Source organism: Leopardus geoffroyi, chromosome E2 (genome assembly GCF_018350155.1).
Source record: "Leopardus geoffroyi isolate Oge1 chromosome E2, O.geoffroyi_Oge1_pat1.0, whole genome shotgun sequence".
In the NCBI taxonomy this organism is placed as follows: Eukaryota; Metazoa; Chordata; class Mammalia; order Carnivora; family Felidae; genus Leopardus; species Leopardus geoffroyi.
Window position 1 is genome coordinate 42,997,138 of NC_059335.1, and position 25,566 is coordinate 43,022,703.

The following is a 25,566-nucleotide window of genomic DNA, read 5'->3' on the forward strand; positions in this document are numbered from 1 at the left end:
TTTAAAGTTTGATGAAATTCTATTGTAATAATTGTGGAAAATACTGAAAAGCATGAAGAACAGCATTGTAATCATTTATTAGCCTGTCCCCTAGAGAGAATCCCAATGAATAATTTGGTATACAACCTTCCTGTCTTTTTTCTAGGTAAAAACATTTATATATCAATTTCCAGAATGACAAAGATACACTGAAGTGTAATTTGACTGTCTCTTTGAATTAGCTGAATTAAACTTCATTTATGTTATATTACATCATTAGCACACATAAAAATTCACTCCATGAATTAAAATGTTTTAAAGTGCACAGTCTCCCCTGAGAAAAAACTGCTCTGCTAGACACAGGGCCCATTTCTAAAGGTTCTTGGAAGCTCCAGCTGTTGCCTGGATTTTTTTTTAATATAAAATTTATGTTGCTACTTTGAAACGTTAAACAGCTTTGCTTTCCACTGAAAATCATGTTTGTGCTAGACCCCTGGGGATTGTTGCCTGTAAGCACTGTTGGTAATTCAATATGACTAAAGTGGTTATGCCATGCTAATCGTTGTGCCACAAGCTAGGAGAAAACTTTCTGGAGGACAGTTTCCACTAGCTCGGTTCCAAACAGTGCTTTCCCACCAATCATTTAGAATGGGCAGCAAAACTATTGTCTTAGATCTTCATCCTATTCTCCTAACCATATGATCTTTGACTCTTTCGAAGGTTCCTCTCTCTTTTCCCATTGCCCCAAAATAAACATACCTAGCCTATGTCTTTAGACCTCTTCTTTCTTTCATTTTTACATTTATTTATTTTTGAGAGACAGAGTACAAGTGGGGGAGGGGCAGAGAGAGAATGAGACACAGAATCCAAAGCAGGCTCCAAGCTGTCAGCACAGAGCTCGATGCAGGGCTCCAACTCACCAACTGTGAGATCATGACCTGAGCCGAAGTCAGACGCTAAACCAGCTGAGCCACCCAGGTGCCCCTAGGCTCTCTTCTTTCTTTATTTGCCCTTATTGATCTATTTGTAAAACTTTCTTTATTCCCTCCCTCTAGATGACTCTTAAATATATTGATCTCAGGTCACCTGGCTGGCTCAGTCAGTAGAATGTGTGGCTCTTGATCTTGGGGTTTTAAGTTTGGGCCTCATGTTGAGTGTAGACATTACTTAAAAATAAAATCTTAATATAGATAGATCGATCTAACTTTGTATATACTTAGAATCTCCACTAGAAAACTTTCCAGTCCTTCAACCAAACATGTTAGAAAACCAAATGAACCCCTTTCCTCCAGCCCTAAACAGTAACTAGGGTTTCCTCAGTGTTACCACCACTTTCCTTTTCCTCTTCCTTTTCCTTTTCCTCTTTTTTTTTTTTTTTTAATTTTTTTTTTCAACATTTATTTTTTTTTGGGACAGAGAGAGACAGAGCATGAACGGGGGAGGGGCAGAGAGAGAGGGAGACACAGAATCGGAAGCAGGCTCCAGGCTCTGAGCCATCAGCCCAGAGCCCGACGCGGGGCTCGAACTCACGGACCACGAGATCATGACCTGAGCTGAAGTTGGACACTTAACCGACTGAGCCACCCAGGCGCCCCTATTTTTAATTTTTTCAGAAACTGAGATACTATTGTCCATATCATCTGTACCATTTTACGTTCCCACCATACAGTTGGACCAGCAATTCCAATTTCTCCACGTGCTTACCAACATGTGTTATTTTCTGTTTTTTGTTTGTTTGTTTGTTTAATAGTAGCCATGCTAGTGAGTATGAGGTAGTACCTGGTGGTTTTAATTTGAATTTCCCTAATTAGTGATGTTGGGAATCTTTTTTTTGGGGGGGGGCACAAGTGAGCAAGGGGCAGAGAGAGAGAAACGGGGCCGACCCAAAGCAGAGCTCCTGCTCACCCAAAGTAGGGCTCAAGTTCACCCAATGTGAGACTCGAACTCACAAACTGTGAGATCATGACCTGAGCCAAAGTCAGATGCTTAACGACTGAGCCACCCAGGTGCTCTGTTGAGCATCTTTCACGCGCTTATTGACCATTTGTATATTTTCTTTTGGCAAAATATCTATTCAAGTCCAATGCCCACTTTTATTTATTTTTAATTTTTTTTTAATATTTATTTTTGAGAGAGAGAGAGAGACAGAGGGTGAATGGGGAGGGGTGGGGCTACAGAGAGAGGGAAACACAGAAACTGAAGCAGGCTCCAGGCTCTGAGCTGTCAGCACAGAGCCAGATGCGGGGTTCAAACCCATGAACAGCAAGATCATGACCTGGGCCAAAGTCAGATACTCAACCAACTGAGCCACCCAGTTGCCCCTAATGCCCACTTTTAAAGTTGTTTTTGTTGTTGTTGAGTTTTAGGAGTTCTCTATATATTCTGGATATTAATCCCTTATCATATATATAATTTTCAAATATTTTCTCCTATTCAGTGAATTTCCTTTTTACCCTGTGGATATTGTTTTTAGATGTACAACATTTTAAATTTTCATGAAGTTCGATTTGTCTGTTTTTTTCTTTTGTTGCTTTGCCTTTGGTGTCTCATCCAAAAAAATAATTGCCAAATCCAATGTCATGAAGCACTTGTCCTGTTTTCTTCTAAGAGTTTTATAGTTTTAGGTCTTACATTTAGGTCTGATCCATTCTCAGTCAATTTTTATATGTGATCTTAGGTAAGAGTCCAACTTCATTCTTTTGCATGAGGGGTGGGACATGAGTAGCTGTTATTGCTACTGCTAAGAACTGAACTTGACTGAAGTTAACTTCAATTTAACTTCCATGTCTTCCCCTGGAAACTGAAAGCCTTCAATAGACTCCAGAATTCCAAAATAGTTACATCAGACAGATTCTGCCAATGTAATTGTTGCGCTTGCAGAAGACAGATGCAGAGTGTTGTTTACTCTGCCATCTTCCCTGTCTCCATAGTTTTGCCTTTTCCAGAACGGCATATAGTTGGAATCATTAAGTATGTAGCCTTTTCAGATTGGCTTCTTAGTATTATCAACTTAAGATTCCTTTATGTCTTTTCATGGCTTGATAGCTCCTTTCTTTCTAGTGCTGAATAATATTATGTTGTCTGGATATACCACAGTTTATCCATTCACCTACTGAAAGACATCTTGATTGCTTCTAAGGTTTGGCAATTTTGAAAAAAGCTGTTATAAACATCCATGTGCAGTCTTTGTGTGGACATAAGTTTTCAATTCTTTTGAGTAAATACCAAGTGTTTAGTTTGCAAGAAACTGCCAAACTGTCACCCATACAATCTGCTTTTTAAAGTATCTTTTTATATACTGAGATTCTTAAATTGAAGTTTCTCAAACTGGATTCATATTCTCAGAGTTTATGAGATGATTGAATTTGAGAAACACTGATGTGGATGGACACATGCTATAGAAGCTCAGACTGCTAGGAGCAGAGGTGAAAAGGTTTTGTAGCAGATGTGGAAACAAAGTCATCAGCCCTTAAAGGCTGGTGAACCCCGGGATAGCCTAAGAAGAGGAGGAGGGCATTGTGGTTGGTGGGATTTGTGTGAACAGCTTTGTGAAAGTGGTAATGAGTATAGCAGGTCATAGAGACAATTGAATGACCATGTAGTTTGAGTAGAAAGTTTATGTTGGGTAAAAAGGTCAATTATTGAAGAACAATGAATGCCTTACTAAAGATAATATGTGTGCATATAGCAAACATACTCTGTGAATTGAAAGGGGCCCTGCTCACTCTTTTAGCCATTTCCTTTTACCTGTAAGTAGAATTACATCTAAAACATACTGATCTAATGGGTATCTTATTTTGAAAGAGCAAAGGGGCGCCTGGCTGCCTCAGTTGGTAGAGCATGTTATTCTTGGTCTTCTGGTTGTGAGTTCAAGCCCCATGTTGGGTATAGAGATTACTTAAAGTAAAGTAAAATCTTAAGGAAAATAGAATAGCAAAGAAAAATTCACCACAATCATCCTTGTACAAGAACGAAAGCAGCATTATCTATAATAGCCCAAAATTCTGTCCGCTGATGAATGGATAAACAAAATATTGTATATGCATATAAGGCATATTATTCAGCTATAAAAAAGAATGAAGTACTGATACATGTACAATATGTATCTTGAAAAAATCATGCTAAGTGATAGGAGCCAGACACAAAAGGCCAAATACTATGTTATTCCATTTATATGAAATGTCCAGAATAGGAAAATCCATAGAGACATAAAGTATATTGATGGTTGCCAAAGGCTGGGAGGGAGAAGAGAATTAAAAGTGATAGCTAACTGGGTTTCTTTTTGGATAATGAAATTAGATAGTGTTGTGGTTGACAACTTTGTGAATATACTAAAAACCACTGAATTGTATACTGTAAAGGGTTAATTATATGGTGTGTGAACGAAGTTAAAGATTCTCCTCTCCCCCAAAAAACTGATTCTAGGGGTGTCTGGGTGGCTCAGTTGGTTGAGCGTCCAACTTCAGCTCAGGTCATGGTCTCACGGTTGGTGCATTCAAGCCCCACATTGACCTCTCTGCTGTCAGCACAGAGCTTGCTTCAGATCCTCTGTCTCCCTCTCTCTCTGCCCTTCCCCTGCTCGTGCTCTCTCTCTTTGTCTCTCTCAAAAATAAACATTAAAGAAAGTGATTCTATAACACTTGTTAATTAGTATGTGAGATGGGTGAGAGTCAAAGAATTAGTTTCTATCTTGAGAGATTGGTTGAGTAGTAATCCCAATAGAGATGCAGTTTGGAGTGCAGGGTGGGGGAGCATCCATAAAAGTAGGCTTAGAAGTGAAGATAATGAGTTTGGTTTAGAAAATATCAACTTCTTATTTGTCTGGGAGGGAGGCACTCCTTGGACAAAGTTCAAGAACATTAGGTCTGGACGTCAAATCAGAGATCAGAGTGGAGATTTAGATTTAGGGTCATCCAGGGGCGCCTGGGTGGCGCAGTCGGTTAAGCGTCCGACTTCAGCCAGGTCACGATCTCGCGGTCCGTGAGTTCGAGCCCCGCGTCGGGCTCTGGGCTGATGGCTCAGAGCCTGGAGCCTGTTTCCGATTCTGTGTCTCCCTCTCTCTCTGCCCCTCCCCCGTTCATGCTGTGTCTCTCTCTGTCCCAAAAATAAATAAACGTTGAAAAAAAAAATTTAAAAAAAAAAATAGATTTAGGGTCATCCAGATTTAAGTGATAAAGGGAAGGTCTGGTAGCATTCAGCAAACAGTTTGGACATTGGGAAATTTGCTTAAACAAAGAGGTGCGTTGAAAGAAAAAGAACCTGTGAATCTGAAAAAGAATATAAATACATTAGAAGGAAACAGGATGGAGCAGGGTCTTGGACACCTGGGAAGTATAAGTGTTGTTCCGTAGAATAAGAGTAAGAGGAGGCCTGAACCCAAAGTCACAGCTTACTAACCATTCTCATTATCTACTAAGAATCAGGTTAAGATCAGTAATTTTTGCTTTACTTTTTTTTTTTTCTGTGTTACTACTGCAGTAGGAGCCAAGGAGCACAAAATTTTAAGAGTTTATAAGTAATTCTGTCAAATACAATGGTAGAAGAGCATTTCATACTGAAGTAATAGGCAATTTCAATCCCATAAGGCAACTCAGAAGTAGGAAGTATTTGGGGCACCTGGGTGGCTCAGTTGGTTAAGCGTCATACTCTTGGTTTCAGCTTGGGTCATGATCTCATGCCATGTGGGTTCGAGCCCCACACTGGACTCCATGCTGACAGTTTGGAGCCTGCTTAGGATTCTCTCTCTCCCTGTCTCTCTGCCCCTCTCCCTCTCTCGCTGCTCCTCTCCCTCTCGCTCTCTCTGTCTCTCTCTCAAAAATAAATTTTAAAAAATAAACTTAAGTAGGAAGCATTTTAGAGCCCCAAAGGAACTAAGGGGCCTAGATTTTCAAAAAGCTGACTTTATTCAGTGTGTATTCTCAGTTGCCCTGGCTTACAGCAGCTTTCTGTTGCCAGAGCCTACAAATAAAAAACTAGCAGAAGAACACGTTGTTTGACTAAGGCCCAAGTTTTTGAAACTATCTTAATGCTTACATAATCCTGCTAGGGGGAAACACCTCCCTAAACAAGAAACTCTTATTTTCATTCAAGTTCCCCCCAGAAGACTCCAGATCCCAGAATTCTACAATTAATAAGTATTGATCAAGAGGGTGCAAAAACTTCTGTACAAGTCTTCCAATCTAATAAAAATCCTAACTGGCTCTCTCTCTCTTTTTTTTTAATGTTTATTCATTTTGAGAGAGAGAGAGAGAGAGAGAGAGAGAGAGAGAGAGAGAGAGAGAGAGAGAGAGGCAGAGAGAGAAGGAGACACAGAATACGAAGCAGGCTCCAGGCTCCGAGCTGTCAGCACAGAGCCTGACGCGGGGCTCGAACTCATAAGCCATGAGATCACGACCTGAGCCGAAGTGCGACACTTAACCAACTGAGCCACCCATGCGCCCCCCAACTGGCTCTTTTTGATAACAGTTTCTAGGGTGGCTAGGACTAGTATATAGTTTTGTTTATTTGTTTTTAAGATTTATTTTAAGTAATCTCTACACCCAGTGTGGGGCTCGAACTCAACCCCACAATCAAGAGTTGCACACTCCATGTTCCACCAACTGAGCCAACTTGACATACCCCATTACTTTGTTTTAACCTTACCTCAACCCTAAGAGATAGGTAGTCTAGATTTTATCATCACTGTTTTACAATGGAGAAAATCAGAGAGGTTAAGCAGTTTGCCCAAGTTTACATGGTTTCCAGGTGGTGGCACCAGAACTAACTCTCAATCTTGTGACTTGCCTTCCAGTAGTATCTTTCCATATTGCCTTTGAAATCTGGTCAGTGCTTCATTGTATGCCTTTTCTTTTAACACAGACTCAAACAAAGGACTTTTTATTCCCTTCCCCAACCGGGAAATAAAGGATTCTCTAACGAGTACTTCTGCAACCCAGGGCAATGGTATAGCAGATCAGAAATTGGACACCTACTCACTGGGGACACAGGTAATGTGTTCACTTTACTGCTGATTTATTGACTACTCAATGATTAATACCAATAATTCATTGGACTCTCTATTTATGAAGGTCTAAGAGCATTTGTTTGATAAAGGCATTTTAGACCCTTTAAAAGGAAAAAAGGGCAAAAAAGTAAGTAAGTAAGTAAGTAAGTAAATAAATAAATAAATAAATAAATAAATAAATAAATAAAATTAAAGGAAAGAACAGGGGCACCTGGGTGGCTCAGTCGGTTAAGTGTCCAACTTCAGCTCAGGTCACGATCTCGCGGTCCGTGAGTTCGAGCCCTGCGTCGGGCTCTGGGCTGATGGCTCAGAGCCTGGAGCCTGCTTCAGATTCTGTGTCTCCCTCTCTCTCTGCCCCTCCCCTGTTCATGCTGTGTCTCTCTCTCTGTCTCAAAAATAAATAAACGTTAAAAAAAAATTTTTTTAAACATTTTTAACGTTTATTTATTTTTGGGACAGAGAGAGACAGAGCATGAACGGGGGAGAGGCAGAGAGAGAGGGAGACACAGAATCAGAAACAGCCTCCAGGCTCTGAGCCATCAGCCCAGAGCCCTACGCGGGGCTCGAACTCACGGACCGCGAGATCGTGACCTGGCTGAAGTCGGACGCTTAACCGACTGCGCCATCCAGGCACCCCCAAAAAAAAATTTTTTTTTTTTTAAATAAAGGAAAGAACAGACAATACAGAGGACCTTCTCCATTAATTTGAATCTCCCTTTTCCCTCTCCCCCCACTAATTTGTTATCAAATGTAGTATATTTATGTATACAACTTTTAGCACATTTTATGCCAAGTATTTTGGCTCTCAAACAGATGTTTTGGCTAGTTTTAAAATTTCTCCTCTCAGTGCACCTGGGTGGCTCAGTCAGTTAAGCGTGGGACTCTTGATTTTGGCTTAGGCCATGACCTTGCAGTTTGTGGGTTTGAGCCCCACATCCAGCTCCATGCTGCTTGGGATTAGCTTTCTCCCTCTCTCTCTGTTCCTCCCCCACTTGTTTCTCTCTCTCAAAATAAAGAAAATAAACATAAAATTTCTCTTTTCTATCCAATGTCTCCATCTCCTGTTACCTTACTTCCTTAAATTTTCTACCTCTGACTTTTCATTACTGAATCTTAACATCTCAAGGGTAACTTTCCCAAAGCTGCCTGTTCATTGGAACATAAAAGAAGAAAAGTTAGGGGTAAATAAAGGTGGCAGAGAAGTTGTGGACAATGGAGAGGTAGAGATTATTTATGCAAGATGAGGCAAAAATTAATGAGCTTTTAGTGAAAAAAATTGGTTAGGGGAATACAACCATTGTATTAGCCTCATTTATATGAGTGAGTATGGGGCGCCTGGGTGGCTCAGTCAGTTAAGCATCCATTTCTTGATTTAGGCTCAGGTCATGATCTCATGATCATGAGATCAAGTCCCATGTCCAGCTCTGTGCTGGGCACAGAGCCTGCTTAAGGTTTCTCTCTCTCTCTCTCTCTCTCTCTCTCTCTCTCTCTTTCTCTCTTTCTCCCTCTTTGCCCCTCCCCTGCTCTGTCTCTCTCCCAAAATAAATAAATAAATAAAATTTAAAAATAATAAAGGAAATGGAGACAAAGAATAATATACAGTTAAAATTAAATAACACTTTTTAAATTAAAAAACACAATTTCACTGAAACTACTGGAAGTGACAGACAAAAAGGAAATTAAATAGCTTGCTATATATTCTTTAAGTTTAAGAAATAAGTAGGATTTCTTCTTCTCTATAACTACCAAACTGAAAACTTGAAGATGATATTTAAAAAAGCAAACCCTAGATGGCTTTCTCTTTTGTATTAATCCTTGCTTAATTACGCCCTAAATTAATTTTCAATCTCTTAAAACTCTCAGTAACACCTGTAGTTGATGCTCAGCTTTATCAGAAGGTAAAATAAATACAAGAGTTCTTTAAACAGAAAAAATAAAGTTGGAAAATGTGAACCATCTAACTTCTATGCTGAGCTATTTAAAGCAGAAAAAATACAGTATTTCACTGGTATGTCTTTTACCAACTGAGACTATTTTGTCTTCAGAGAGTCTCCTTAACTACTCCAAAGCAACTCTAGAATTTTTTTGGATTGTGGCTATTTAAAAATAGGCTTAAGAGGCACCTGGGTGGCTCAGTCAGTTAAGTGTCCAACTTCAGCTCAGGTCATGATCTCATGGTTCATGGGTTCAAGCCCCATGTCAGACTCTGCACTGACAACTCAGAGCCTGCAGCCTGTTTCAGATTCTGTGTCTCCCTCTTTCTGCTCCTCCCCTGCTTGTGCTGTCTCTCAGAAATAAATAAACATTCAAAAAAATTTTTAAACAGGCTTAAACTAGGACCTTTGCTTGAAGGTCCGTTTCCCTAGGTTGTAAGGATAGACTTGGTTACTAATAGGAAAGTATTCTGAACCCCTGGTCTATCTAGTAAGCTCATGTTTGGATGCCATTGACTGCCTTTTCCTAAACATTCAAACTTTTTTTTCATTGCAGGAAGTGGCAAGAAGGGAGGTCCCAAGTGACAATCACCAAGAAGATGGTAAATATTTTGTGCAGGGAGTATTTTTCTCCACACTAATCAGAGAAATGCAGATGTTATGAGATTTGGGAGAAGATGGAGGTGTCTCAGCCCTAGGGCCCTACAGGGTCAACTAACTCTTTTCTGCTTTTGTAGGGGGCTGCCCTGGAAGCTTAGTGACCTGTAAGGCCTTACTGGTTGAAGAGTGGATATTCTGACTTCCTTTGTTCTTGATTTTTTGCACTGGCTGACTGTTTCTTTTTACTTTTTCTTATCTTTCTTGTCCTCTTTTGGATTTTTTATGTTTTTATTCATCCATTTTTTCCCACCTACTGGTTTATAAGTTATATACTGTTTCAATATTTTTACTATTATTCCTAAACTACAATATGTGCCCTTCACTATTATAATTAAAAAATTAGGGGCGCCTGGGTGGCGCAGTCGGTTAAGCGTCCGACTTCAGCCAGGTCACGATCTCGCAGTCCGTGAGTTCGAGTCCCGCGTCAGGCTCTGGGCTGATGGCTCAGAGCCTGGAGCCTGTTTCCGATTCTGTGTCTCCCTCTCTCTCTGCGCCTCCCCCATTCATGCTCTGTCTCTCTCTGTCCCAAAAATAAATAAACGTTGAAAAAAAAAAATTAAAAAAAAAAAATTAATCAATACCTTAGGCTGCCTGGGCGGCTCAGTTGGTTAAGCATCTGACTTTGGCTCAGGTCATGATCTCCTGGTTCGTGAGTTTGAGCCCCTCGTTGGGCTCTGTGCTGACAGTGTGGAGCCTGCTGCAGCTTCTGTGTCTCCCTCTTTCCCTGCCCCTGCCCCCTCGCACTCTGCACTCTCTCTCTCTCAAAAATAAACATAAAAAATTAAAAAATAATTAATCAATACCTTAACTTTTCTCTTGGATAATTTAAAGAACTTAAAGTACTTTACTTCTTTTACTCCCTCCCAATTTATGTATTATTATTATAGATTTTAATTCTCTATTCTTTCTAAACCCATATGAAATAGTTTTTATACATCCAGTGCTCATTTAGATTTATCTTTGTATTTACCACTTTATTTCTTTTTTTCATCCTAGATTTCCCTTTTGAGATCATTTTTCTCTAGCTTATAGTACATCTTTTAGAATTTCCTTTAGTGTGGGTTTACTGTGTTGAATTCTTTTAGTTTTTGTTTGTATGAAAATGCCTCTCTTTCACCATTATTTTTTTTTTAATTTTTTTAAGAGAGAGAAATGAGAGTGTGAGTGGGGGAGAAGGTGAGGGAGAGGGAGAGTGAGAATGTTAAGCAGGCTCCATGCCCAGCATAGAGCCCAACGTGGGGCTGAATCTCACAACTGTGAGATCATGACGTGAGCAGAAATTAAGAGTCAGATGCTTAACCAACTGAGTCACCCAGTCACCCCCATTACCATTATTCTTAAAAAGTATTTTGGCCGGTTATAAATTTCTAAGTTGGCAGTTATTTCTTTCTGAAAATTGAAGTTATTCCACTGTATTCTTTTGTTTTTGCTTTTGAGAAGTCAGCTGGAGGTCTGTCATTCCTGCAAGGATATTGTCTTTTTTTCTCTGGCTGCTTTTAAGATTTTCCAATTGTCTTTGGTTTTCTTCAGTTTCAGTATGATATATGGATTTCTTTTTATTTATTCTGTTTGGTGGTTATTACACTTGAATCTGTGAATTGTGTCTCAATAATTCTGGAAAGTGCTTCAAATGTTGTTTGTGTCCTTATGTCCTGTCCTTTCTTTCTGTCCTTTTGGGAATTTTGATTAAATAAATATATGTTAGAGATCTTTACTTTGTCCTCTTTGTCTTTTATTCTTTTGTATTTTTCATCTTTGGTTTTTGTTTTTCTTTTGTCTGATCTGCACTTTGGATAATTCCTTCTGATCCATCTTAAGTTCACTAACCTTGTCTTCAGTTGTGTCTAATCTGCTTGCTTGCTGAGTTCTTAATTTCAATAGTTTTATTTTTTAGTTCTATAAATTTTATTTGTTTCTTTTTCCAAGTCTTCTGGGTCAGTTTGTATAAACAGAAAATTTAAAGCTTTTTTAATATTTCTTTAAACATAGTAAACATAGCTGTTGCATACACTGGATGTTAATTCTAATATCTGAAGTTGTTGTCATTTTGTTTTTTCCTCATACTTGTGTTGTCTTATTTCCTTTTTTGTTCCTTTGCTTTGGTTATTTGCTGTATATTTGAAAAACTATTTGTAGGAATCACTTAAAGTCTTACATAAAGGTATCCTTTCCAGATCAGATTTTCATTTGCTTCTACCAGGTACCAGGGACACTCTCATTCTGGGATCACTTTAATCCAAGCTCAAAGCTTGAGGTTCCCTGGACCCACTCAGATGATGCAAACCTGGATTACCTGTCAATACAAGGACTGGCTTATTTCCAGTTTACCTTTACTCTGAAGGTTGCATCCTGCTTGGGGTTCCATCTTCATATGTATGTGGGGAGGGTAGGGGAGAGGAATGGTTTGTCATACTCCTCACTTTGGATGGATGCTGAACTTTACTTCCGTCCCTGTCACCCTAAAACTTCTGAGGGTAAAAGTGACTTTAAGTGCTAGATTTACCTATGTGAGTCCTTGCTGTCAACTAGATTTTGGCCTAGAAATTCCTTACCAGCTAACAAGCTTTTTGATGTTTATTTATTATATTTATTATAAATGTTTATTTATTTTTGAGAGAGAGAGAGACAGAGTGAGTGGGGAGGGGAAGAAAGAGAGGAGATACAGAATCTGAAACAGGCTCCAGGCTCCAAGCTGTCAGCACAGAGCCTGATGCAGGGCTAGAACTCACAAACTACAAGATCATGCCCTGAGCAACCTGAGTCGGATGCTTAACCGACTGAGCCACCCAGGTGCCCCCTCTTTGATGCGTTTTAGAATATGTACCATCCCACTTTTTTAATATCTTCAACAGGAAGCATAATCTGAATGACCTAATCTCATCACTTGTTGTTAGATTATTTTTGTTATGTAAAAATATTGTTCTACAACCTTTCCCCCACTGAATAGGCTGGCCCTGGGTAAAACGTTGATATTCTATAGGTCCTATACAGATAAAAAGTGCTTGGTTCCACTTTTTAAAGTTAATATGACTAAGTCAGGGATAGTATTTTTCGCTTCCTAAGGAAGACCTTTAAGCATATGAAACTCTGAAAACTTAAGAGCACAAAGACTTCTAGTTGCTCCACTCTGAGGTTTTTTAGAGATGACACATATAGCTGTTTGAAAGAAATGCTTTGTAGCTAGTTAGGGATTTTCATAGGTTTTGGATTCCCTGCCATTTAATTGGCTTAGAATACTGGTTCCCAGTGTATGTACCTAGAACCTCTGAGTGAAGTTTGGGGATGGGAATGGGCTTAGTTTTATTGTAAGAAGTCTATGAAATCATAGACTTACCAACTATTGACTATACACTGAACACATAAGATTATAACTATTGTCATATGGGGTGCACCAAATTTTTTATATGAAAACAGCATCTAGAGGAGCTCCTAGTTGGCTCAGTCAGAAGAAAATGTGACTCTTGATCTTGGAGTCATGAGTTCGAGCCCCACATTGTGTGTAGAGTTATTTAAAATAAATAAAATAAAATAGAAAGCAGCATTTAGAAAACTCTGATACTGCAGCTTTAGGAGGAAATTCCTAGGGGATTAGGGTGACATGAAGTTTATCTCCAGAATGTTAGAGATTCTTTACTGTTTACTCAGTATCCATCATGTTTTATTGTTGTCCCATGTAAAAGTCCTTTTATCACTTTATGCTACTACTTATCAAAATTATAAACCATCTCTTCCTGAGAACTTTTTCTGGTAGACAGAGGTATGTCCAGTGAACAGAGGTACCCTGATTGAGCCAACAATTCTCATTGTATTTTGTGTTTTCTTTTCCCCTTGGTGGTGGTTAGAATTCAGACGCTACTCTCCTCATCAGTCCACAGTCCGATCCCCAGAGAAGATGGCTAGAGAAGGGTACCGACTATCTTTTTTGAACAACAAGTCTTCAGGTTCTTCTCCAGAAAAGGACTTGATACTAAAGGCTGATACTTACCAGCTTACCCATGATGTCTCAGTGGGTAAACGCCTGGATGTGGGTGATTCTAGCCAGATCCATCCCCATCAGTTACCTTCAGATGTTGGTCTAGAAAATTATGATAGTCATTATTCTCAAAATCTATCCCTGCATGGAAGTCTTGGCAAAAGGCCTCAGAGAAGCAAGAACTATCGAGAATGTAGCATAAAACCTTCAAATGACATGAAGGCCACCACATCCCATTCCTGTGGAGACTTACTGACTTCTCTGTCAAACCCTGACTTCAGCACCGGAAGGCTTTTGAAGCTTAGTTCAGGTAATAGCTTCCTGTCAGAATGAATATATATATATATTAAATGTTATATTTAACATTTATTTATTTTTGAGAGACAGAGACAGAGCACAAGTCGGGGAGGGGCAGAGAGAGAATGAGACTGAGAATCCAAAGCATCCAAAGCAGACTCCAGGCTCTGAGTTGTCACACAGAGCCTGACATGGGGCTTGAACTCACAAACCGTGAGATCATGACCTGAGCCGAAGTTGGACACTTAACCAACTGAGCCATCCAGGCGCCCCTGGAATTAACATTTCTTAAATTGCATTAGGATTTTTTAAATTCTTATTTTGGGGTGTCAGTAGCCCATGAAACCTCCAGAAATCTGCAGGATGTAAGTTTAACATAACAGATATATTAAAGAAAATTCATAGAAATATGAGCTCTATAACTATATGTTATTGTAGCTAAATAGCATCCCAGAACATATTTCTAGTAGCAGTTAGTCTTCTCTAGGCACAGTCACTTCTATTCTGAGTTATTTTTTCAGAAAAATGTAGTTTCAGGGTAATTATTTTATTCAGCAGAATTTATTGATACCTACTATGTGCCAAATGATGCTGCTCTGCAGATAAAGTAACAAACAAAAATAAAGTTCCATTTATCTTTTGCCACAATAAAAAAAAAAAGTTCCTACTTTTATGGAGCTTCCATTCTAAAGGGGTAAGACATGATAAACAAGTTAGCATATAAATATATGTCCAGTTATGATAAATGCTGTGAAGAAAAATAATAATAATAAATAATAAATAATAATAAAGAGGAAGTGATGTTTTAGATAGAATGGTCAGGAAAAACTTCTCCGATGAGACATATGGTATTTGGCAATATATTAGAAAGTAGCTTTAAGAGACACATAGTTAATAAAAGACTTATTGAGGTGAATTCAAGAAAGAATTGAAGGAGAAGCAATAGAGTTATAAAATATATACAATGCTTTCAAGGAGATTTGCAGAGAATGGGAACTATAGATGGAGGGGGAATGGGATCAAGGAAATTGTAATGGAAATTATCCAGTAGAGGGAAAACCAATGATGCAAGAGAGAAAAGGGACAATTACAAGGAAAAAAATCCTTAGGTAGTCATGAAGATAGAATCCACTCCACCAGTGGAGAGGTTGGCCTTAGATAGAAGCACAGATAGTTTAATTTTTATTATGAAAGGAAGGCAGAGAATTTATAAATACAAATATAGATGAGTTGGTAGATTTAGTGGTGGGATCATGTAGATGTTTTCTTTGATTGCCTGTTTTTCTTGGCAAAATAAAGAGGTCAGAATCTAAGAATGAGGAAAGAGGAGAAGGTGTTGAAAGTTTGAGGGGAAGAGAGGTGTGAAATAGTCATTTCAGAGAATAGAACAGTAAATTGACTAGAGTAGTGTATTAGGATAGCTGGGCAGTAGAGGGCCCAGTCAAGACAGTGGTCATCAACTTAAAGTGAAGACAGTGAGAAGAGATGCATGTTGTTCTCCAGCCACTCCTACTGCCCTCATGTAGGCTTAGAGTATGTGGACAGTTGGATTTAGCCAGAGGTGGGTTTTGTCACGTGGAGGGTTGGAACAGAAAGGATCCAGAGAGTTGAGGGTGTATCGTAGGAAGATGTTATTATGACCATTGGACTCCAGGCGGGGTAAGGTTGTAAGTGAGACATGAGAATGTTAAAAGGCAGGGTCATCTCCCAGGCTGTTTCCTTCACAGATCTGTATGCCACAACCCATTTCAACAGTGACCCTGCTTTGCTGGTCAATGTAGAGCAACAATTATCTACCAGTCTCGGTGATTTAACACCAGCACATGGTTCTTTCCCAAACAACTCCACCCTGGGAGACTCTCTACGGACACTGCTATTGCCTACTGTGACCTCAGAAAACAGAGAGAGTTTGACCAAGGGGTCATTTAGCCCATCAAGGAGAGGATTCAAACGGAAGGACAATCTCCTTGCCACCTTGAATCCAAAGATTGGTTTCCAAGATGCTACCGACAGCGAGGCAAGTATTGGTTTGTTTGCTTGTACAAGAAACACGTCAGATCCAAGACCACAGTGGGGTTCTGTTGGGGGTGGCAGTGATTCTGACCAAGGGTGCTACAAATTCAAAGGGATTTTTGGGGGCCAGTGGTTAATACTGCCAGGCCAAAGCCTATCATTCTTCTGCCCTTGGGAAAGTCATTCCCCTTCTGCTGCATTTTCTCATTTCCATCACAGTGAGACATTCCCTAATGTACTTCCAGAGCATAAATATTGTAGGGACATACTTTGATAATAAGAAGTAGCAGACAGTTTACCATAGCAGGGAATGCAGAAGTTGCTGGGGGTTCTGGATTGGCTGAAGAGTGAGCTCTGTAGCACTGATATTTATAATCTTACCATGCTTACACATTTGCTCTGACCACACGTGACTAACTTGCTAGAGACCTTTATTCTGAATGCACTGCTTTTCTGTCTAGAAATTAAAATTATTCCAATTTTTTTCCAAAGTAGGAGCAAGCAGAAGATGAATTAGATTATCCAAAGGATTTTTAGCTGAGAGTGGTTCAGAGAATGAACAACAAATCAAGAACCATTCCAACATATAGTACAATAGTGTTGTACAATAGAACTTAATTGCTATTCAGTTCTTACTCATTAAGTTTTGTCACTGCTTTTGCTGACATCCCTCCATGAAGAATGCCTTCCATTCTCATCTGTTTGAATATTAATTTTTCTTCAGGTCCTTGTTCCATCATAAAGCCTTCTTCTCTTTAAAGGAACCACGCTTTCAGAGCCCTGTCTTCCCTTGAACCCATGATGTTTTGTCATATGAACCATTTGTCATTCAATCATTTACTACCCTGTAAGGAAGCAGAGGATTTAGTAAAAAAAAAAAAAAACCAAACAAAACAAAAACCAGCTACTACATGTTTGCAATTTTTGGACATTTTTTTGCACATTGGCATGGGTTTACAAGGTTTTGTTTTGGTTTAGTTATTGGGTTTTTTTACTCTAAATACTATTCAGTTTTCAAATTTTTTGGAGGTCGTTATAATTTTTATGCACTAAAGGGGGCAGTCTTGTACTTTCTTGGCTTTTTGGTGCCTTTTTTCCCATTTTCAGCCACTGATGCCTATTTTTTCAGGCAAGAGCACTGTGTTAATGTTTTTAGGGTGAAGGTTCAGCAATACTTAGGATATTTGGGATGCTATGTTAATAACACATATTCTAGGAATTTCTTTAATGTTTTTATTTATTTTTGAGAGATAGAGACAGAGCATGAATGGGGGAGGGGCAGAAAGAAAGGGAGACACAGAATCCAAAGCAGGCTCCAGGATCTGAGGTGTCAGCACAGAGCCCCACGTGGGGCTCAAACGCACAAACTGTGAGGTCATGACCTGAGCTGAAGTCAGACACTTAACCAACTGAGCCACCCAGGCGCACCATCTAAGACATTTTTTTTAACCTCTATTTCAAGTTACAGGTTTAAAAGAGGAATTAAAACCTCAATGCATTTTCCTGGACCATCTTAAAAATTTTCATTTCTCTTTTCCTTTTAGATACTATTTTTTTTAAGCTTTTTTTTTTTAATATATGAAATTTATTGTCAAATTGGTTTCCATACAACACCCAGTGCTCATCCCAAAAGGTGCCCTCCTCAATACCCATCACCCACCCTCCCCTCCCTCCCACCCCCCATCAACCCTCAGTTTGTTCTCAGTTTTTAAGAGTCTCTTATGCTTTGGCTCTCTCCCACTCTAACCTCTTTTTTTTTTTTTTTTTCCTTCCCCTCCCCCATGGGTTTCTGTTAAGTTTCTCAGGATCCACATAAGAGTGAAACCATATGGTATCTGTCTTTCTCTGTATGGCTTATTTCACTTAGCATCACACTCTCCAGTTCCATCCATGTTGCTACAAAAGGCCATATTTCATTTTTTCTCATTGCCACGTAGTATTCCATTGTGTATATAAACCACAATTTCTGGGGCGCCTGGGTGGCGCAGTCGGTTAAGCGTCCGACTTCAGCCAGGTCACGATCTCGCGGTCCGTGAGTTCGAGCCCCGCATCAGGCTCTGGGCTGATGGCTCAGAGCCTGGAGCCTGTTTCCAATTCTGTGTCTCCCTCTCTCTCTGCCCCTCCCCCGTTCATGCTCTGTCTCTATCTGTCCCAAAAATAAATAAACGTTGAAAAAAAAAATTTAAACCACAATTTCTTTATCCATTCATCAGTTGATGGACATTTAGGCTCTTTCCATAATTTGGCTATTGTTGAGAGTGCTGCGATACTATTTTTTTAATAAAGTTTATTTTGAGAGAGAGAGGGCGGGGGAGGGACAGAGAGAGAGGGAGAAGAGAATCCCAAGCAGGCTTCGTGCTGTCAGCACACAGCCCAATGTGGAGCCTGAATTTACGAACCATGAGATTGTGACCTAAGCTGAAATCAAGAGTCAGATGCTCAACCAACTGAGCCACCCAGGCGCCTCAATACTATTTTTCTTTATATGGAAAGCTATGAAAGAGCTGCTTGAATATAAATATTTTAACAAATACACCTCAGTTTCTAGAAAGGCATTAGTCAGAAAATTGCTTAAAAGAACATTTACAAAGTTAAGAAAATAATTGCATGATACACAAAATTAAACTGAACATGAATTTGTGTTTAGAAATTTTGAACAACTGACTTTGGAATCATAGGCAAAATATAAAAATTAATTTAAGAGCCATGAGGTGGGGCATCTGGGTGGTGCAGACTGCTAACCGTCTGACTTCAGCTCAGGTCATGATCTCACAGTTCGTGGTTCAAACCCTGTGTTGGGCTCTGTGCTATCAGCTCAGAGCCTGCTTCAGATTCTGTGTCTCCCCCTCTCTCTATCCCTCCCCCTCTCACACTCTGTGTCTCTCTCTCTCAAAACTAAATAAACATTAAAAAAATTTTTTTTGAATAAATTTTAAAAAACAGGCACAATTTGTTGAAAATTAAAAGATTTAGGGACATCTGAGTGGCTCAATCGGCTAAGCATCCAACTCTTGGTATCAGCTCAGGTCATAATCTCATGATTTGTGAGTTCAAACTACATGTCCAGCTCTGCATTGACAGCACAGAGTCTGCTTCAGATTCTGTCTCTCCCTCCCTCTCTGCCTCTCTCTCTCTCTCTCAAAATAAATAAACTTTAAAAAGTTGTTTTGATGTTTATTTATTTTGAGAGAGAGAGAAAGAGACAGTATGCAAGTGGGGGAGGGTCAGAGAGGGAGACACAGAATCTGAAGCAGGCTCTAGGCTCTGAACTGTTAACACAGAGCCTGATGTGGGGGGCTTGAACTCACGAACCGTGAGATCGTGACCTGAGCTGAAGTCAGATGCTTAACCAACTGAGCCCCCCAGGTGCCCCATAAATAAACTTAAAAAAAAAGTTAAAAAATTAACAGACTCATAAAAAGTAACAAAATTATTCTAACGTTCATAAAATTTATCCCCAACTCTCACCACATTGTGATAAATCAAAGAAAATGAGTAAAGTGATATATAAGTTTCCAAATTTTTCCATGATACACTTACAAAATTACCAACACATAAAAAACCAATGTTAGTAAATATTCTTTTTGACAAGTTCCTCTAACGTGCCCTTGTGGGGTAACTAGACTTTCTATGACTTTTCTCCCCAACCAGGTTAACTTCTTAAAGTTCCTCATCCTTTACCTCTTCATATGTTCACAGTCCTTATACAGAACTCCCAGTGCACATGGTCAGTGTTCAGTACAGATCTGTTGAATAAATGTTTATCCCATTTGTAAGGCCTTTCCCTATTAACCATAGGCCATGTGTGTGACTCAGGTCATTAATATGTTCTGCTTCACAGTTGTCAGATATGACAGCATTAGCTAATTATCATCTATAGTTTTTTATATCAAAAGAGCCAATGATTGAGAAATAACTTGGCTGTTTTCAGCTTTCTTGAAATCCATGAGACCATACAAAAAAGACTGGTAGAGGGGCGCCTGGGTGGCTCAGTTGGTTGAGCATCTGACTCTTGATTTAGACTCAGGTCATTATCTCACAGTTTGTGAGTTCAAGCCCCACATCAGGCTCTGTGCTGACAGTGCAAAGCCTGCTTGGAATTCTGTCTCCCTTGTTCTCTGCCTCTCCCCAACTTGCACGTGCGTGCTCTCTCAAAATAAATAAAAATAAACTTAAATATAAAAATATAAATATCTGAATGAATAAAAAAATAATTGTGAATTTTACTGGACAGATCTAGCCATCTTTCTAAAGAGTCTTACTAAATAAAAGTATGTTTGGGGCATCTGGCTCAGTCAGTTAAGTGTCTGACTCTTGATTACTCCTCAGGTCATGATCTCAGGGTTCGTGGGGTCGAGCCCCCAGTTGGGCTCTGTGCTGGGCATGGAGGCTGCTTAAGATTCTCTCTCTCCCTCTGCCCCTCCCCCATCCCTATGTGTGGGCATGAACTGTCTCTCTCTCAAAATAAATAAATATTTAAACATTTATCTTAAGTACTGGGTCCAACAATAACATTTAACATATAACGTTTAAAATGTTACAGAACAAAAAATAAATAAAATGTTACAGAACATTTAAGTTTATCATATATTAACATACTAAATATAAGCTTATGAGTTACAATTTTAAAAATACCCATTTTATGGTATGTAATAACTTTTAAAAATGTTTTATGGGGCTCCTGGGTGGCTTAGTCAGTTAAGCATCTGATTCTGTTTTGGCTTAGGTCATGATCTCATGGTTTCATGAGTTTGAGCCTCATATTGGGCTCTGAACTGACAGTGCAGAGCCTGCTTGAGATTCTCTCTCTCTCCCTCTCTCTGCCTCTCCCCCACTCACACTTTCTCTGTCTCTCTAAAAACTGAATTAAAGAATTTTTTGCAATGTTTTGCAAGTTTCATCTTTTTATATTACATACTGTAATATATCGAGTCATAGATGTAGGTGTCAAAACTTAAGTTTTCTTCTAAAACTCTCTACAGAAAACTATGATCGAATATACCATTATCTGTTAAATTATCCTTGAATATACTACCATATTTGCCTTGGACATAAATAATATTCTATTCAAATCCAAACCAAGATGAACCCATCTCTTTTCTTTAAAAAAATTTTTTTTAGGGGCGCCTGGGTGGCGCAGTCGGTTAAGCGTCCGACTTCAGCCAGGTCACGATCTCGCGGTCCGTGAGTTCGAGCCCCGCGTCGGGCTCTGGGCTGATGGCTCAGAGCCTGGAGCCTGTTTCCGATTCTGTGTCTCCCTCTCTCTCTGCCCCTCCCCCATTCATGCTCTGTCTCTCTCTGTCCCAAAAATAAAAATAAACGTTGAAAAAAAAAAAATTAAAAAAAAAAATTTTTTAATGTTTGTTTATTTTTTGAGAGAGTGCACATGCACACCAGTGGGGGAGGGGCAGAGAGAGAGGGAGACACAGAATCTGAAGCAGGCTCCAGGCTCTGAGCTATCAACACAGAGCCCAAAGCGGGGCTTGAACTCACAAACTGTGAGATCATGACCTGAGCTGAAGTCAAACGCTTAACGACTGAACCACCCAGTGGCTCCTTTTTTCTTTTTTTAAATGTTAACACTTTAAATATTCCAGATTCTTACTTCCCTTATTGTGTAAGAATGACAAATGGTTGTGTGTGTGTGTTCTTTTTTTTCTTGAGCCTCTCTCTAGTGACCTGGGCAGTTTGCATGGTTTGCCAGGGAAACACAGTCCCCTGATTTCTGCCAGAACTTCCCATGTGGCCACTGTCCTCAGACAGCTCTTGGAGCTTGTGGATAAGCACTGGAATGGCTCTGGCTCCCTCCTCCTTAACAAGAAGTTTCTTGGTAAGTGAATGCATTTTCAGCTTCTGGAGAAGGACTCAGACCTTGGTTCCTCTCTATGTTCCTATAAAAGCCACCAAGCCCCCTTAAGTTGCAAGGAAAATTGTTCTCATGAGCCCTTATTAAAATTTCTCAGTGGCATGGTAATTGACAAATCTGTATTTTTTCTCATAATCTTCCCTGTTGGTTTTATCAACACTCTTCCCTCATGTACTAATTGTTTTGTCCCTTCTGTGACTTTTTTGGTAATCTCTGGGTAATATGTAGAGCAACAAGATGTAAAACAGCATGGTAGTGTTAATGATTACAAAAGGATTTTATGATCCTTGGGACAGTGAATACAACAAAAATTGGGTTTGATCATCAGAATTCTGAGATGCCTGTTGAAATGTTATGATTTGAAAAATTTGAATGAGTAAATGACTTGGACTCTTTCCAGGGCTTCTTTTTTAGGAACTTGGGGGAAAAAGTCATTCTGCAAATGTTGCCCCAAGTGTTTATTTGTTGCTTAATGGAAGAAGAGTTCAAGGAGCTTTTGTTGGTGGTAAACATTTAGGAAAAAGTAGAAACTTTAAAGTTGTTTGGGCTTAATTTTTCTAATTTAAATGTCTAAAGGGACATATAGGAAAAAAGTTACTTTCCTTCCCACATTGGCTCTTTGCTCTCATTTTGTAGGAAATTATCCTCAGGAGCCACTCATCATTGACTAGAGAATAGCATAGGGTATTGAGGGTCTACTCATGAGGGTCTACTATTGTTTCTCCACAGAGGACATGGGATAGAATTTCTTATCCATTATGAAACACCTCTTACAGCCACTTACTAAATTATATTTTTTAATTTTTTTAAGTTTATTTATTTTGAGAGAGAGAGAGAGAGAGCACAATCAGGGGAGGGCTGGGGGTGGGGGAGAGAATCCCAAGCAGGCTCCATGCTGTCAGCACAGAGCCTGATGCGGGGCTCAATCCCATGAACCATGAGATCATGACCTGAGCCAAAATCAAGAGTCGGACGTTTAACCGACTGAGCCACCCAGGTGCCCCTAAATTCTTGTCAAAAGGAAATATTAGATTACTGTGTTTGTCCTACAGAGCTGGTAGTTATTGATTAGGAATTCTGTGCTTTAGTTTTTAAGATTGGCCCGTGTGCCCAACCTGAATTTTTGGCAGGTCCTGCCCGAGATTTACTTCTGACTTTGGTAGTGCCTGCTCCTTCCCAGCAGTGGTGTCACTCGCATCCTGAAGACACATCAAAAACCTTCCACAGCAGAGAGATGGAACTGAAGGAGGCCGGGCAGGTGGTCCCTAATGACATGGTATGCCTCACTCATCTTCCTTTCCTACTCTTCCTTTACTAGAAAAGAACAGAGCAACAAGACTAGAGCAGCTTTGTGCCATAAAGGTCATCACCATGGACCTAGATGTTCCTGAACCAAAATACAGAGAAGTCAGTCTGGGAAAATCAGGAACACAAAACTTTTGCCAGCATAGGGACAACTTGGAAGTTCTGCAGGGATAACTCCCTACTCCTAGCCCTATTCCAAAAATTCTAAAGAAAGACTTGGAAAAAGGGGGAAAAATGACCCTAGAATGAAAATACTTAGGTTCATACTTTGGAAGATAGATGTCTTGGGGATTGTCTTTCCTCCCTTCTGATGGAACAGAGAGTCCTGAACCTGGAGCCATTCCTAGAGCATCAGGCTATTGACTTTGGGAAATGAAGAAGGGACTTATATCCTTAGGCTTTCCCCCGCTTTTCTTAACATCAGAGAATTTTCACATACCAAATTGAGTTTCTAGAAACTTTAGATAAGTGACTCAGAATGCTGGCCACTGGTCAAAAGAAGCCCTTGTTCTGTAAGAGTAGTGGATAACTTACAGGAAAGATTGCAACTCCAAGTAGTGCTCATGTTTACCAGTGAATTAAAATTCTAATGAGAAAGAGAGATGCTGACCTCCATTCAGTTCATCACTAAACAGAGAAAAGTGTCTTTTAATCTTCTAAAAGCACTCCTCAGAATTTCAGATTCTTAATGTACTTGTATTTTGTTTTCTGATCTAAAGGAAAATTTGAAGCAAAAACTGGTCAGAGTGCTAGAGGAAAACCTCATTTTGTCAGAAAAAATCCAGCAGTTGGAGGAAGGTGCTGCCACCTCGATTGTGAGTGGGCACCAGCCCCACACTTATGGTGAGTTCAGGAAAGCAACATGTGGTGTGTTTATAGATGACCCATTTAATTAGCTTCATCATCTAGAGGTCACATGGAAACAATCATCTTGCCTCAGAGAGCTGTAGTGCAAGTGGCTTGAGTTACCTTATGAAGCTGTCAGTGTAAAGCAAGTGCAGATGTTATTATTTTTTTTTAATGTTTATTATTTTTGAGACAGAGAGAGACAGAGCATGAACGGGGGAGGGTCAGAGAGAGGGAGACACAGAATCTGAAACAGGCTCCAGGCTTTGAGCTGTCAGCACAGAGCCCAACGCGGGGCTTGAACTCACAGACCGCGAGATCATGACCTCAGCCGAAGTCAGATGCTTAACTGACTGAGCCACCCAGGCGCCCCTATCATTTTTGATATTGACACTTTCTGATTATAGAAGATCATGTTCTATGAACACCTGCCTGGCTCAGTCAGTAGAGCATGCCATCTTGATCTTGGGGTTGTGTGTTCCAGCCCCACACTGGGTATAGAGATTTACTTAAAAAAAAAAATAAAAAAAAAAGATCATGTTCTTTATAGAAAGACTGAAAAATATAAGAAAAATATAACCCCATTATCCTAAAATAACTGCCACTTTTATTTTTCATATATTTTCTTTCACCATACCCCTATACATATATTTTTTCAACTTAAAATTAAATTTTGTGAGGGGCAGCTGGCTGGCTCAGTTCGTAGAATATGGTACTCTTGATATTGGGGTTGTGAGTTTGAGCCCCACGTTGGGTGTAGAGATTACTTAAAAATAAAATCTTGAAAAAGATGAATAAAATTTGTGACTTGATTTTTTTTAAGTTTATTTACTTGGAGAGAGTGGGAGAGGAGCAGAGAGAGGGAGAGAGAGAATCCCAAGCAGGCTCAGCACTGTCAGTGAAGAACCTGATGCACGGCTTAAACTCACAAACTGTGAGATCATGACCTGAGCCAAATTCCAGAGTTGGTTACTTAACCAACTGAGCCACCCAGGCACCCCAGTGACTTGATGTTTTAAAAACTAAATTACATGCAATAAAATGCACACATTTTAAGTTTGATGAGTTTTGACACATACATACACTCTTTTAATTTCATCCCTATCAAAATATAGAACATTTCTGTTTCTCCAGAAAGTTCCCTGAGACCCTTGTGCAGTGAGTTTCCCCTACTCTCTACTCTAGGCAATTACCAATCTGATTTTTACATCCTAATATTATTAATTTAATAGCAAAGGCATTTCATATAATATCACATAAATAATTCTAAAGAATTTCCAAACATTCAGAAGACTTGAAATGAAATGCTTGAATGAAGACCTGAGTGGAAATGCTTCTCTGAAATTGTCTCTTCCCTTCTGATGGAGCTGAGAGTCTTAATATTCATGCTATGATAAATAGTGCAGCTGTTTATGTACATAAATTTCACAGTTTTCCTAGGAGACATTCCTAGAAGTAGAATTAGTAGGTCAAAATATGTGGACATTTTTGAGGTTTTTGTTGCATATTATCAAATCACTCCCAAGCAAGGTTATTTCACATCAGCAGTGAGTGTATTTAAATGCCATTTTCACTCCATCCTTGCCCACACTCAGGTTTTTTTGTGTATTTTTTTCTTTTTTTTCCATTGTGATAAGTGAAAATTAATATCTCACATCTTGATTTGTACTACTTTATTATTAGCATAGTT

At 39.4% G+C, this 25,566-nt stretch overlaps 1 protein-coding gene across 13 annotated transcripts in view; it reads left to right on the plus strand.

Annotated features, from left to right (window-relative positions):
• LRRC36 (leucine rich repeat containing 36) overlaps window positions 1-25,566 on the plus strand; it is a 59,083-nt gene that overhangs the window by 19,940 nt on the left and 13,577 nt on the right. For 10 of the 13 annotated variants that reach the window (XM_045443065.1, XM_045443064.1, XM_045443069.1 and 7 more), the window contains 7 exons: window positions 6,838-6,965; window positions 9,473-9,518; window positions 13,419-13,859; window positions 15,574-15,863; window positions 21,524-21,689; window positions 22,856-23,001; window positions 23,750-23,873. In XM_045443065.1, coding sequence (XP_045299021.1) covers window positions 6,838-6,965; window positions 9,473-9,518; window positions 13,419-13,859; window positions 15,574-15,863; window positions 21,524-21,689; window positions 22,856-23,001; window positions 23,750-23,873 — 1,341 coding nt within the window. The remainder of the gene's footprint in view (window positions 1-6,837; window positions 6,966-9,472; window positions 9,519-13,418; window positions 13,860-15,573; window positions 15,864-21,523; window positions 21,690-22,855; window positions 23,002-23,749; window positions 23,874-25,566) is intronic. The other 3 variants (XM_045443072.1, XM_045443077.1, XM_045443071.1) reach the window with 3 other exon arrangements.